The 14,503-nt window shown below is 33.7% G+C and overlaps 1 protein-coding gene across 1 annotated transcript in view; it reads right to left on the bottom strand.

Annotated features, from left to right (window-relative positions):
- Nucleotides 1-14,503, bottom strand: part of IFIH1 (interferon induced with helicase C domain 1) — a 68,993-nt gene that overhangs the window by 24,566 nt on the left and 29,924 nt on the right. The window contains 2 exon segments of the mRNA XM_006160265.3: nucleotides 5,163-5,383; nucleotides 11,400-11,504. Coding sequence (XP_006160327.1) covers nucleotides 5,163-5,383; nucleotides 11,400-11,504 — 326 coding nt within the window.

Genomic DNA, 14,503 nt, shown 5'->3' with positions numbered 1-14,503 from the left:
GAGTTCTGGTTTGTTTTCAAATGAAAAGGAACTGAGGATGTTGAGTTTATGTCAAGTTCCAGATGAGTCTGTGGATGCCAAAGATAAACCTAGTCACAGATGAGTGTCACATCTCTTCTCTCCTACACTCTGCATGGGTAAAACCATATCTGTAGTATTTTTTTTTCCAGCTCTAGAGGCTGTGTTTGAAGAGGGTTTTAGAAAAATGTCTGAAAGAGTTGGCTGAGTACATGTAGGGTTTTCTAACAGTGTCAGTTGTTCAAACAATGACTGGTACTCTTGTTATAATGAGAACCTTCTTGATAATAGAGGTTACCTACCAGAAGTGAAAGAACCATTTTGTAAAGGAAAAGGCTTTATTTCAAAGGGCCCTTATAATTTTAACTTCTATGACCCTGTGAGCAGATAAAAGGTAGTAGATGAATCAAAAATAACTTCTAGGGGCCAGCATGTGGCATGATGGTTAAGGTGCTGAACTCCCATATGACCATCTGCAGCTTAAATCTGGGACCTGGTGGCTTGAAAATCATGCTGGGTGTGTGTGCACGCATGGCCCAAATACCAGGAGAATGGAGGAGAAGGGACTGTAGCATGGGCAGTCCCCTTAGGGGATGATTTCTCACTTTTCCTCTCTCTGTCCTTCTCAAGCAAGCGCACGCAACCTATGGCAAAAACCTAAATAAATAAATAACTCCTAAGTTTTGAGTCTACATACTTTGCCATTTAAATGGAAGATGGTAAAACTGAGTTTCAGAAAATAGCAGAATGTTCAAACGATACATATATAAAAAAAAACAGTTTAAGTGGTTTTGAATACATTTAACTTTTCTTTACACCTGGCACTTAAGATCTTGTTCTCTGGCTAAGGTATTTGATTTCATTAGTTATAAAGATGAGGGAGAAATAATAGGATAAAAAGGCTTGTGTTTACTCAGTCATTGCTATGCAATAAGCATAATATCTCATTTAAATTTAAGAATAGGTAGTTATTAATTCATTCGTTTTACAGATAAAAAATGAAATTTAGAGAAGTTGGTAATTTCTCTAAGATCAAACTACTGTAGGTAAAAATAGGATTCAAACTATTTTATTTTTTTTAATATTATTATTTACAAAGGGAATATATAAAAGGCTGTGGGCATGGGACCAGCAGATGGCATAAAGGTTACATTGTTGGACTCCCACATAGTCAACCACAGTTCCAGTCCCAGACCTGGTACTTCAAACTTACACTAGGTGCAAATGCATGTGTGCCTAAAATCCCAAGAGGAGAATGGAGGAGAAAGGATTGCAGCAGGTCACCCCCCTGGAGGGTGATTTCTCCCTTTCTGTCCTCTCTGCCTCTGTCTCTTTGGCAAGTGCATGCTCCCTGTAGCAAAAATCTCTCTTAAAAAAAAAAAAAAGTCTATGAGTAAATAAATTCTAACGTATCATTATCACTAGAAAAGGAAATAAAAATGTTGTATACAGTATGAATTCTTTGGTCTTAGCACATACATACAAAGCCCACTTCGAACTACATGATGAAAATCATGTAAGTCATGGATTCTGAGTATGTTTTCCAGTCCTGAAAAGCAGGTTGCAACTAAATCTTTAGCCATAATAAAAATCCAAAAATATACAAAATTGTATAGTTTATTGCAATATTTTTCTATAAAGAAATAGGTAAGAATGGAAAAATGACTGTGTCTGGTAACAAAAAATATATTCAATTTTATTACATAAAATAGTAAAGAACAATATTCATAATTTACCAATTTATTAATATAGTCTCATTTACCTGAATAAAGCTCAAATACCTAGACTTGCCTTACAGTGAATGAGTTTATACCGACTTAGGAAGATGATCTTCAGATATCTAAGATAAAAATGATCAAAGAAAGATTTCAGTTGTGGTTAATGTAGTACATATATTATGTATTTATCTATCTATTGGGTTGTCAGAAAAGTCACAATGGATTTTTGCATAGAAAAACAAAGAAAAATATGTCATGACTTTTCTGACAATTCAAGATATCTATAATATATACATTATATATATGTATATGTATATGTATATGTGTGTGTGTGTGTGTGTGTGTGTGTATAAAATCTTTGTTTGTTTTGTTTTGTTTTTGCTATAGCGCATGTGTCCTCATCAGAGAAAGACAGAGAGAGACAGTGAGAGGAAAAGTGGGAATTCACCACCCGAGGTAGATATCCACACCACAATCCCTTCTCCATTCTTGTCTCAGGATTTTGGGCACACGTGCACACCCATCTATTGTGATTTTCAAGCCACAATTCCAGGACTTAAACCATGTTGTCAGACATGTGGGATCCACCTGCCTTAACTTTCATGCCACCTGATACACACACACACACACACACACACACACACACACACACAGTGAAAGAACCATTTTGTAAAGGAAAAGGCTTTATTTCAAAGGGCCCTTATAATTTTAACTTCTATGACCCTGTGAGCAGATAAAAGGTAGTAGATGAATCAAAAATAACTTCTAGGGGCCAGCATGTGGCATGATGGTTAAGGTGCTGAACTCCCATATGACCATCTGCAGCTTAAATCTGGGACCTGGTGGCTTGAAAATCATGCTGGGTGTGTGTGCACGCATGGCCCAAATACCAGGAGAATGGAGGAGAAGGGACTGTAGCATGGGCAGTCCCCTTAGGGGATGATTTCTCACTTTTCCTCTCTCTGTCCTTCTCAAGCAAGCGCACGCAACCTATGGCAAAAACCTAAATAAATAAATAACTCCTAAGTTTTGAGTCTACATACTTTGCCATTTAAATGGAAGATGGTAAAACTGAGTTTCAGAAAATAGCAGAATGTTCAAACGATACATATATAAAAAAAAACAGTTTAAGTGGTTTTGAATACATTTAACTTTTCTTTACACCTGGCACTTAAGATCTTGTTCTCTGGCTAAGGTATTTGATTTCATTAGTTATAAAGATGAGGGAGAAATAATAGGATAAAAAGGCTTGTGTTTACTCAGTCATTGCTATGCAATAAGCATAATATCTCATTTAAATTTAAGAATAGGTAGTTATTAATTCATTCGTTTTACAGATAAAAAATGAAATTTAGAGAAGTTGGTAATTTCTCTAAGATCAAACTACTGTAGGTAAAAATAGGATTCAAACTATTTTATTTTTTTTAATATTATTATTTACAAAGGGAATATATAAAAGGCTGTGGGCATGGGACCAGCAGATGGCATAAAGGTTACATTGTTGGACTCCCACATAGTCAACCACAGTTCCAGTCCCAGACCTGGTACTTCAAACTTACACTAGGTGCAAATGCATGTGTGCCTAAAATCCCAAGAGGAGAATGGAGGAGAAAGGATTGCAGCAGGTCACCCCCCTGGAGGGTGATTTCTCCCTTTCTGTCCTCTCTGCCTCTGTCTCTTTGGCAAGTGCATGCTCCCTGTAGCAAAAATCTCTCTTAAAAAAAAAAAAAAGTCTATGAGTAAATAAATTCTAACGTATCATTATCACTAGAAAAGGAAATAAAAATGTTGTATACAGTATGAATTCTTTGGTCTTAGCACATACATACAAAGCCCACTTCGAACTACATGATGAAAATCATGTAAGTCATGGATTCTGAGTATGTTTTCCAGTCCTGAAAAGCAGGTTGCAACTAAATCTTTAGCCATAATAAAAATCCAAAAATATACAAAATTGTATAGTTTATTGCAATATTTTTCTATAAAGAAATAGGTAAGAATGGAAAAATGACTGTGTCTGGTAACAAAAAATATATTCAATTTTATTACATAAAATAGTAAAGAACAATATTCATAATTTACCAATTTATTAATATAGTCTCATTTACCTGAATAAAGCTCAAATACCTAGACTTGCCTTACAGTGAATGAGTTTATACCGACTTAGGAAGATGATCTTCAGATATCTAAGATAAAAATGATCAAAGAAAGATTTCAGTTGTGGTTAATGTAGTACATATATTATGTATTTATCTATCTATTGGGTTGTCAGAAAAGTCACAATGGATTTTTGCATAGAAAAACAAAGAAAAATATGTCATGACTTTTCTGACAATTCAAGATATCTATAATATATACATTATATATATGTATATGTATATGTATATGTGTGTGTGTGTGTGTGTGTGTGTGTATAAAATCTTTGTTTGTTTTGTTTTGTTTTTGCTATAGCGCATGTGTCCTCATCAGAGAAAGACAGAGAGAGACAGTGAGAGGAAAAGTGGGAATTCACCACCCGAGGTAGATATCCACACCACAATCCCTTCTCCATTCTTGTCTCAGGATTTTGGGCACACGTGCACACCCATCTATTGTGATTTTCAAGCCACAATTCCAGGACTTAAACCATGTTGTCAGACATGTGGGATCCACCTGCCTTAACTTTCATGCCACCTGATACACACACACACACACACACACACACACACACACACACACATACTTAACAGTAAACATTGTTTATCTATTTAACTTGATATAGATAAAGTATCCATTGTTAACCAAAGGTCAGCAGTTAAACTCTTAAACAACCTCTGATATAAGAATCAGTAATATTTTGGGGTCATCCATGTTCACAAGCAATGAGAAGTTAGTACCACTTAACATTATAGTATATCCAGATAAATACAACCTTTGTATGTATGTTATAACTATTTGGCTTAATGTCCTGGTTTTACAAAAAAAAAAAAAGTATTTTAAAGTTAATCACTAAGATGTTACATATACTTAAAAAAAAAATAAAATAAAAGAGTAAAAAATAAAATAAATGGTTGGCCCAGCCCCTGTTGTGCAGGCTGTAGAGCACCAGTGAACAATGTTGGAGCTGCACAGAAGGCCAGTTCAGATCCTGGACCAACCTAAATATGCTGGGCACAGCGGTGTGCACCGTAATCCTAGCTAACTGGGAGGCTGGAATAGGAGGATTGTGGCATGGTGAGACCCTGTTGAAAAGACCAGTCTCTCTGTCTGTCTCTCTAATGCTCATAAATAAGCAAACAAACAAATAAATGGTGTATTTTGACAATCCCTCTAATTAAAGTAAATCTTTGTGATCCATTGCTACAAATGTCACTATATAAATGCTTTGGAATAATACAGTAAAATGAAAATGAACAAGTCATTTTATATTTTGTGTTGTTTAAATACCTTGTTGACAAGAACTATAACTTTTCCAGGCTCAGATGCTTTTTTCTTCTTGTCCAGGTGATCCTTGGCAATGTAAACGGCCACCCTGGTTTTTCCACTCCCTGTAGGGAGGCATATGATGATATTCTTCCCTTCCAAGGCTGGTTGGGCAACTTCCATCTGGTAAGGCCTGAGCTGTAGTTCTGGCTCAGGCGATGCTCTTCCCACCACATTCTCTTCATCTGAAGGCAAGTAAAAGGGAAAGAAAGAAGTAAGAAAAGGGAGCAAACAAAATAACTAAGGCTAGGAAGTCTAAAACTGAACATAGGCCCCTTCTGGCTTAAATTTCTTTTCGTGAGTGTCCAAACTAATCCATTTTTTAATTTTCTGTAATGTCAGCTTACAGGTTACAACTCAGGTGCTCCATCATGCATGGCAGGGCATAGAGGGGTGGAGGTGGACAACATGAGTGAAGAGGGAGTAGATGAACAGGATGGAGCACTGGGAGGGGGTGGCCTGGGGGAGTGTTTTTGCAGAACAGGCAAAGCCAGGAGGAATCTATAGAGGGTTTGTGGTGCAGCACTGGCAGTTACGATCATTAATGCATCAGCCATCTCTCAGTTGTTTGTCCAAGCCCTTCCACCTATCAAGTGGAGAGGAGGTGGAAACGTAGGAATCATTAGTTCTCTTTGATTATAATGAAGAAATTACAGCCAATACTACTTTCCTTCATTTGTAAAAACTTTTTCTGAGAACCAAATACCAAAAAGCACGTAAAATCTCTTACTAACTCAGGTCTCTTTTCTCATTTGAGACAGCTAGGTGTTACAGAAGTGATATTGAGAGAATACCCTTCCCCTACTGGCCTTTAATTAGTAGGTTTTTATTGAAAGGCAAAATATAATTTTGTGGGTTTAAATTGTGACTAATTTTGCCACTTAGTTTAGAATTGTGACCTTTATTATTTTTCTACATGCATATCTCCATGTAGTCACACTTTGCTTGAAACCTAAGGCACACTATATTAAAAATATTTCCAATTAACACAGATTTTTAAATTTAAAATAAAACTAAAGTGTGTACTAACATTCATTAATTTCATGAATTGTAAAATCAAATTACTAAAATATATCCTGTTTTAAATATATTTTATTTAGAACTGACAAATTTATATAATAGCTAATTAGACATATTTTCTAATAGCTAATTTAGCTAACAGCCAAGAGAAAACGATATAAAATGCATAGCTTATAATGTGAAATGAAGTAAAGTGAATATTATACCTATTTAAAAGATTACCTTATGCCTTATATAATCACACGCACACGCACACACACACACACACACACACACACACACACGAAATGACAGTTCTTATCAGTGTTTCACCACACATCAAATAAGAGTTCTTTCTCTTATCAGATTGCAATAAAACTAAACTAACATAATCCCATTAACTTAAAAAAACTTGCTGATGGCTCTATTTCAGCAACTGGATCATTCTATTTGCACGGGTTTTAACTTGTTGTGATAGTACTATCTGAACAGGTAGGGAAATTCACACCAAATACCACTTAGTGAGAACCATCTACTAACCTGGCAGGAAGTTTGCCTTCTATGTGGATGAGTAAAGACAGATGCAATACTTTTAAGCTATCACTGGGTCATCTGCTGATGTATTTAATACGATTTTTATGAAAAACTCATTCAAGATCAGTAGCATTTAAAATATATTTCCAAGCTTTCAACGTTTGCTTTGAACTCTACAGTATTTACAATAATTCATCTTCTATTATATTTATGTTGGGTTCATATTTATAAAAACAGCATTGCTCCTCTATTAAGTGGCTTTTACAGGTAATCAGCATGCTAATATTTCACCTGTAGTAAGGGCATTTATCACTTAAGTTTCCTAAAAGAGTCAGAATATTTGCAAAGGAAGATGTATTTTAAGTAGTGTCATAGCCTAGATCCAGGAATTTACTTTGACTAAATGGCTATTTTATCTAAGAAGTTTGTTAAAAGATACCAAGAAAGTCTTTTTGTTTAACTCTACTCTAGATACATTTTTGCATAGATTTTTAAATTACTAATAAAATGTTACTTCTCTGACAATAGTGGCAGGTACATTTCAATAACTATTTCCCCTTTTCCTTACTACAGTATTCTTGGATGACAAAGATTAAAATGAGAAACATACAGCAGTTTTCTAAGTCTCTTACCCAGGAATCTAAAACCAAGTCAAATAAGGAAAATATCAACATCATCACGCATACTAGGTATGTATTGTACTGACAATTTAAGAAGAATTTGAATGTTCAATGGCTAGCATATTGAAAATTTAACTGCAGAACCAAAGTCATGAGGTGTTACTGCTCCTTACCTGGTCATGGATCAGGAATAAATTCTGCAATTAATATTTATTGGATTCCATAATATGCCATGCATACTAAGAATACAGTTGCTGAATTCAAGGACTTCAGAGCTAGGGCACTACACTGTTGCCACTAAAAATATCTGGCTAGAGATAGCTCAATAATCTTCCATATTTTTAAGTCAAGACTAGGAGATTTGATGGCTAGGCCCAAGTTTAAAAGAGAACGCAAAGTAGATATGGAAAGAAGTAGAGTTGGAGTCAATGTGAGAATATCATCCAAAGAAAAAGAGTGGGGTAAGTGCTAAAAATTCAGCCTGATTCTTGTCTTATCACATCCTCTGACATAGGGATGAAGAATTTATCCTCAAAAGCAATGAAACGAGAGTTTGCTCTTCTCTGTCACCAGAAGGAAAGAACTGGGCTGGTATCAATGAGCTAAGAGCCAATTTCCTTTATAAAGGAAATGTTTGGGTTTTTTGTTTGTTTGTTGTTTGTTTGCTTTTGGCTCTCTCTGAAAAGTGTGATCAATTAAACACAGCAAGGAAAATGATATTTAAAATATGCACAGGCTTTGAATAACATTGTGTCCTCCCTTTAGAACAAATATTGATTAAAGACCTTACAATTATACCACATAAATGGTCCAAAAAAATAAAAAGAAATCAAATAGGGTTTAAATAATAATATTCTATTGGAACTACACCATGTGGCAAATTTCATTCTCACATTGATTTTGACAGCTGAGTTATTCTTGGAGAGAAAAGGTCTGTCACTGCATGTGTTTGAAATCGACAAAGTATTCCTTTACCTATAGTATGTAGCCACAGAAAAATACGCCTTCCAGCTGGACAAATATTAATAGGCATTACCTCGAAATAGTAAGGAAACACTTTCAACATATCAAGCCAATATGTATTGCCAAAAACATTGCTGCTTTTAGAAAAGCACTGTATCTCTCTGAAAATGGGAAGGAAATATTTTATAATATAATTAGAATATTAACATTTTAAAAGTACCAATAATTATGTCTTGTATGGCATAGTACTTCCATAAAGGGACATGATATGATTGTACTTGGTCACACAATCTTTTCAGTCTATTACATGACCTTGAAAGAGGAGAAGGTACATGGAGAATAAGGTCCCTTTTGATGTCAACCTCAAAGGTTAAAATATATTTGCAAACACTGTAATATTTTCAGGGACTCAATATGTCTTTAATGGTTCACCAATTAAACTAAACCTTTTTTGGAAATAATTTCTATTACAGCTTATACCATGTATTTGAGGGTAAGGAGTTTTATCATTTTCTTATTTCAGAATTTTATTACCCACTATGCAAAGCAATTCCTTGCTTCTAAGCACTGACCCATCTAGAATTTCAAAAGGGTGTCCCTTGAAAATGTGTTTGTCTTGAAAAACATATTTACTTTGGAAAATAAGTGTATTTGCTTTTCAAAAGTAGATTGCGTTTGGATATATCATGTCTTTCATGCCACATTGAGGACTAAAAATCAGCAAATACATTTGCTAACAGCTCTAAGTAGGCAAAATGCCCTGTGCATAAAAGATACACATTAAATATTTATTGAATGAATGAATATTGTTGAAAAGCCCTTACTTAGACAAATAAAAATTAGGATGAAGTCCAAAAGCTTAAAACAACCCATAAAAATGTTAAATATTAGCTAGAGTATAATTTGAGCTTCAGCATCAATAGCATGTAATAGAAGTGGTAATTATTAAATTGAACAGTTTTATGACATGTATAAAATGGCAAGAACTTAATAAACACCAGTTGACTTGAACAGAAAATGAATTAACTCTTTAAAATTAATATAAAAGTTATGACTGATGTGGTGAATTAGGTTTCCTCAAATAACTTATTTTCAGGGATTCAGGAATGTGATTGGGAGAAAAGGATGTATAGATAAAAGAGGTAGTACCATCCGGTTTGGAAAGCTTCTAGGATTAATGATGATATCTATATAAACTATTTGTCCTTTTAGGCTTACTGTGGATCTAAATTTCTATAATTCTTCTGATAATGCAGGAGAATTCAAGTTATACATTATCTTCTAAATTGACACAACTCAATCACAAATGAAGAATAAAGTAATTTGTTTCTTAATTTGTCAGTTTTCCACTGCTTCATCAATAGCCACATTGCAAAACATGATTTTGTTGTTGTTTGTATGTTGTTAGTTTTAATTATGAAATGTTTTAAATACATAGACAAATATAGAAAGGTGTGTAACAGACATCCAACAATCCATCACCCATACTTAAAAGATGTTAACACTTTTAGCTGAGTAGTAATCATGAAAATACACACTCAAAGAACTAAAAGAAATATTCAAAATGTATTAGACTGTAAAAAATCAGTATCAGGAGTATTGGTGAAGGTGTGAGGGGTGGGGAATAGACACCGTTTTTTATTGTTGGGGGGAGATACACAACCAATACGGAGAGCAACTGGGGAACTTTTAGTTCAGTTAGTGGTGAAAATATCTTGCAAATTCTACTCTTATTAAAGAGCAATTTGTACAAATTAGAACTCCTTTAACTGTATATTTCATTCTAGTTCTTCCTTTGAACAGGGACTCTGTTACCCACAGTGTCTACACAGTCACATTCTTCTTATTAATAGTATTAATATTTTTATTTAAGATGTATAAAATTAATATAAAAGTTATGACTGATGTGGTGAATTAGGTTTCCTCAAATAACTTATTTTCAGGGATTCAGGAATGTGATTGGGAGAAAAGGATGTATAGATAAAAGAGGTAGTACCATCCGGTTTGGAAAGCTTCTAGGATTAATGATGATATCTATATAAACTATTTGTCCTTTTAGGCTTACTGTGGATCTAAATTTCTATAATTCTTCTGATAATGCAGGAGAATTCAAGTTATACATTATCTTCTAAATTGACACAACTCAATCACAAATGAAGAATAAAGTAATTTGTTTCTTAATTTGTCAGTTTTCCACTGCTTCATCAATAGCCACATTGCAAAACATGATTTTGTTGTTGTTTGTATGTTGTTAGTTTTAATTATGAAATGTTTTAAATACATAGACAAATATAGAAAGGTGTGTAACAGACATCCAACAATCCATCACCCATACTTAAAAGATGTTAACACTTTTAGCTGAGTAGTAATCATGAAAATACACACTCAAAGAACTAAAAGAAATATTCAAAATGTATTAGACTGTAAAAAATCAGTATCAGGAGTATTGGTGAAGGTGTGAGGGGTGGGGAATAGACACCGTTTTTTATTGTTGGGGGGAGATACACAACCAATACGGAGAGCAACTGGGGAACTTTTAGTTCAGTTAGTGGTGAAAATATCTTGCAAATTCTACTCTTATTAAAGAGCAATTTGTACAAATTAGAACTCCTTTAACTGTATATTTCATTCTAGTTCTTCCTTTGAACAGGGACTCTGTTACCCACAGTGTCTACACAGTCACATTCTTCTTATTAATAGTATTAATATTTTTATTTAAGATGTATTTTGATAAAAATATAGAGCTTGGGACTAAATAAATGTACCAAACTGAAAACAGAATTTAAATGCAGTCGAATTAATTGAAACAGATCTCATAAACAGGTGATGTGATTATATGGAATGAGGCATATGCCAGGCCACAAAGGTAGATAATAGATCAGAATTAGTGAGTTTTGTTCTAAGACTTTTGTAAGTTGCACTTTTAAAGAAAGTAAATGGCAAAGTTCCAAAACGACTTCACTGTAGAAAAGAATTGCTTTAATTGCATAAATACATTAGGGAGGGTATGAACAGCCCCCATGGTTTCCACTATATGGCGTCTTATTTCACACTTTTTAAGGTTTACACAACAGTTAGGCAGTACCTGAATCACTTCCCATGGTGCCTGAATCACTGCCCATGTTGCTGTTATGTCCAAGACTTTCATCTAAGCAGCTGACACTTCCTTCTGCCAAACTTGTGTCTGATTCTGCAAAGGAAAACATTTTAAAATATTTTAAAAATATTTCTGAGAATAAACGTATTTTAACTGCACACCTCTACAGCACACAGTACATACAGTTCAATGCAAGTGGAGAAGGAACACCCAGACAATCATGAATAAAAGGCAAAGTTTCTGGCAGCCTATGTCCAAAAAAATCCAGTATGGATGAGCAGCTGCTGAGTGGTGAATCAAATATATATTACCTACTTAACATATATGTCCAATATAAAAGCTAATGCAAATTTGTGAGGATTTAAGACTTTTGTCATCCCTTTACATGTAAAACTGTGCCCCTAAAGAGAATATTTAGGCTTGATCCTGTCTTTAAAACAAAAAAATGTCAGATATAAGTCTTTGAACTATTCTTATGTAAAATGGTAAAGAATTAATAACAGATAAAGATTAACAAGGTACATGGATCCACTCATTGATTATAAAAAATGGTAGTTCAGTAATAAACATAAATTTAAAATCTCAAAGCGAATTAACTCAAAAAGAAATTAACTAAAGATTGGTATCATAACTGTAACAGAGGATTGTGGGAGGTTGGAAATAAGTACTTCCCTTTACTATAATTAAGTTAGGCTTCCATCAAACAGTTACAGTTAGTATAAACAGCAAAGGCACACCCTTCACCTACTAATGCTGATTTTCTGTTTTTAGTACTCAGTATCAATTCTTTTTGAAAATCCTACTTCCCTCTGGGGAAGAATGTTTTCCTCAGGGTTTATCTCCAAAGACTTATGCATTCTCATCCTCCAGGATCAGAACTACCATCAAACTGGTAAAAATCAATGCACTGTGGTTACTAACGCTGGCTTTGAAATCAGAAGGACCTGCAAAATTTGCTATTGTCTGGTCTGAGCATAAGTTCCTCTTATCATTAAACCACTTTGATAATCCATTAGTAGACTAGCTTAATGGCTAGTGGCTAGAAAATGAAATCAAAATCAAGTAGTTGATATTTACTAGGGTAAGAGTTCCAACTAAGATGTTCTTCTTAAAAGTAATGACATTTCATAATATTTATTATTTGTTAGATAATTATGATTTCATACTAAAACTAATTTACTAATAAAGTAGCCTTTACTTATTTAAAAACTAGTCTGAATTTTATATATTTTATGTGGAAATAGAAATTGATGAAGAACACACACATACTATCTTATTAATAAAACTTCTATGAGAAGAGATATACAATTCCTTCAAGTACCTTCTTTGCCTTTGATTATTAAGTTTTCCACGTCAGATGTATTGAGGTATAATTTAAATACTGTAAAAGTCATTCTTTTAAGGTGTACAGTTTGATGAGTTTGACAAACGCATACAGTTTTATAACCACCATCACAATTAAGATATTTCCATCACCCCTCAAAATTTCCTCAAGCCCTTTTGTAGTCAATTCCCTCCTGCAATTGCTGATAATAACTGATCTGCTCTTCGTCTCAACTTTCCAAAATACTATAAAAATGAATTTGTACAAAAGGGAAACTTTAAGTCTGACTTCTTTAACTTAGTATAAGTCTTTTGAAATTTAACCATGCTGCATGCGTATCAGTGATAAATATATCATTTCTTACTGCTGACCAGCTTTACATTGAATATCTGTGACATCCACGACATCTCCCTTGCAATTTGAATAAGTCTGTTTAGCTTGAGAAATATAATGAAATTACAGCCAATACCAATCAAATATGTTAGACATCTTTCTTAAAAGTTAAAGGAAAGCTGATAAGAAAATTGTAGAAAAATTCTCAATGGACATACATACTGTTTAAGTATATTAGCACAACATAAATATACTAATGTGAAAATACTGTGCTTATCAGTTGTCATAGATTAGCTCTAAAACTCAGATTTGAGGAATCCCTTATGATCACACGGGAAAACCTGTATATCTCACTGAGAGATTTTAAATATGGCACTTTGCAATTCCCAGAGGTATGTCTTGTTAGAAGCTCAGAGGCGAGTGTGGGATAGAACTGTCAAGCAGAAGAGCGTTTTGGGCAGATGTACTGATGAAAAGAGAATATGATTTGTAAGGAAAAGGCAAGGTGTAAAATGAGATGGGGAAAATGTCATTGCAAGGATAATTCTAGATCTAGAAATATAGGCCAAGATTTTTGAGGCAAAAAAGTGAGTTCCAACATGCTTTTTTTCATTTGCTGTTTTAAATGTAGCACAGGGAATGAAGAATACCAAAATAACTAAAAAAAATTAACAAATATTATTTGAAAATCTATCACTGTTTCATTATGTTTTCCATGAACTGAAATAGAAAGAAAAATTATATTTGATTTTCCTTCATTTTCTAATTACTAGTAATTAAACAATAATCTTAAACCTAATCCATGTACATGTAAAAGTCAACATTTTCCTCAAGTTTTGTTCTAATGTACATAAGTTTGGGAGAAGGTATTGATGTAATATGCATGAATAGTTTATGAATATTAAAGAAAGTTGCTATCAAAAATAGGCTATAGTTAACTAAACTCATTATCTTTATTCTTTTATCTAAGAAACCAATCTGCAGTGCCAGAAAGACACGGAGCTCCAGGATTTCATAGATGGAATACAAATTACATTTTGGGCTCTCAGAATCCTTGGTGGTAAATACTCATTATCACCTTGATGTTTTAGGTAAGAAACCAAGGCTCAGAGAAGTTAAACACTTTCTCCAAATCACACAGCTAGAATGGGGCAGTGTCTCTAGTTTCCGAATCTAAGTGCAGCATGGAAGTGTTTTTTACCCAACACCAAGCATGGCTGATGATTTGTGCTGAGTTAATAATCCAGCGAACAATCCTATATTTATAATGCTCAGTGAAATGAAAGTGTCTATTTTTTTTAAATAATAGAGATTTCTATTGTAATTTCAAATTTTCTATCGGTCTTGAAACAGCTTAACTTTACAAAAAATAAGTTTTTTTTTTAAATTTTGCTAACATTTGTGACTTCATTGATAGATTTTCATTAACTTTACA

Source organism: Tupaia chinensis, unplaced genomic scaffold, assembly GCF_000334495.1.
Source record: "Tupaia chinensis unplaced genomic scaffold, TupChi_1.0 Scaffold000674_2, whole genome shotgun sequence".
Taxonomy (NCBI): Eukaryota; Metazoa; Chordata; class Mammalia; order Scandentia; family Tupaiidae; genus Tupaia; species Tupaia belangeri.
The sequence above is the reverse complement of the archived record's forward strand: the minus strand, read 5'-3'. Positions and strand labels throughout refer to the sequence as shown.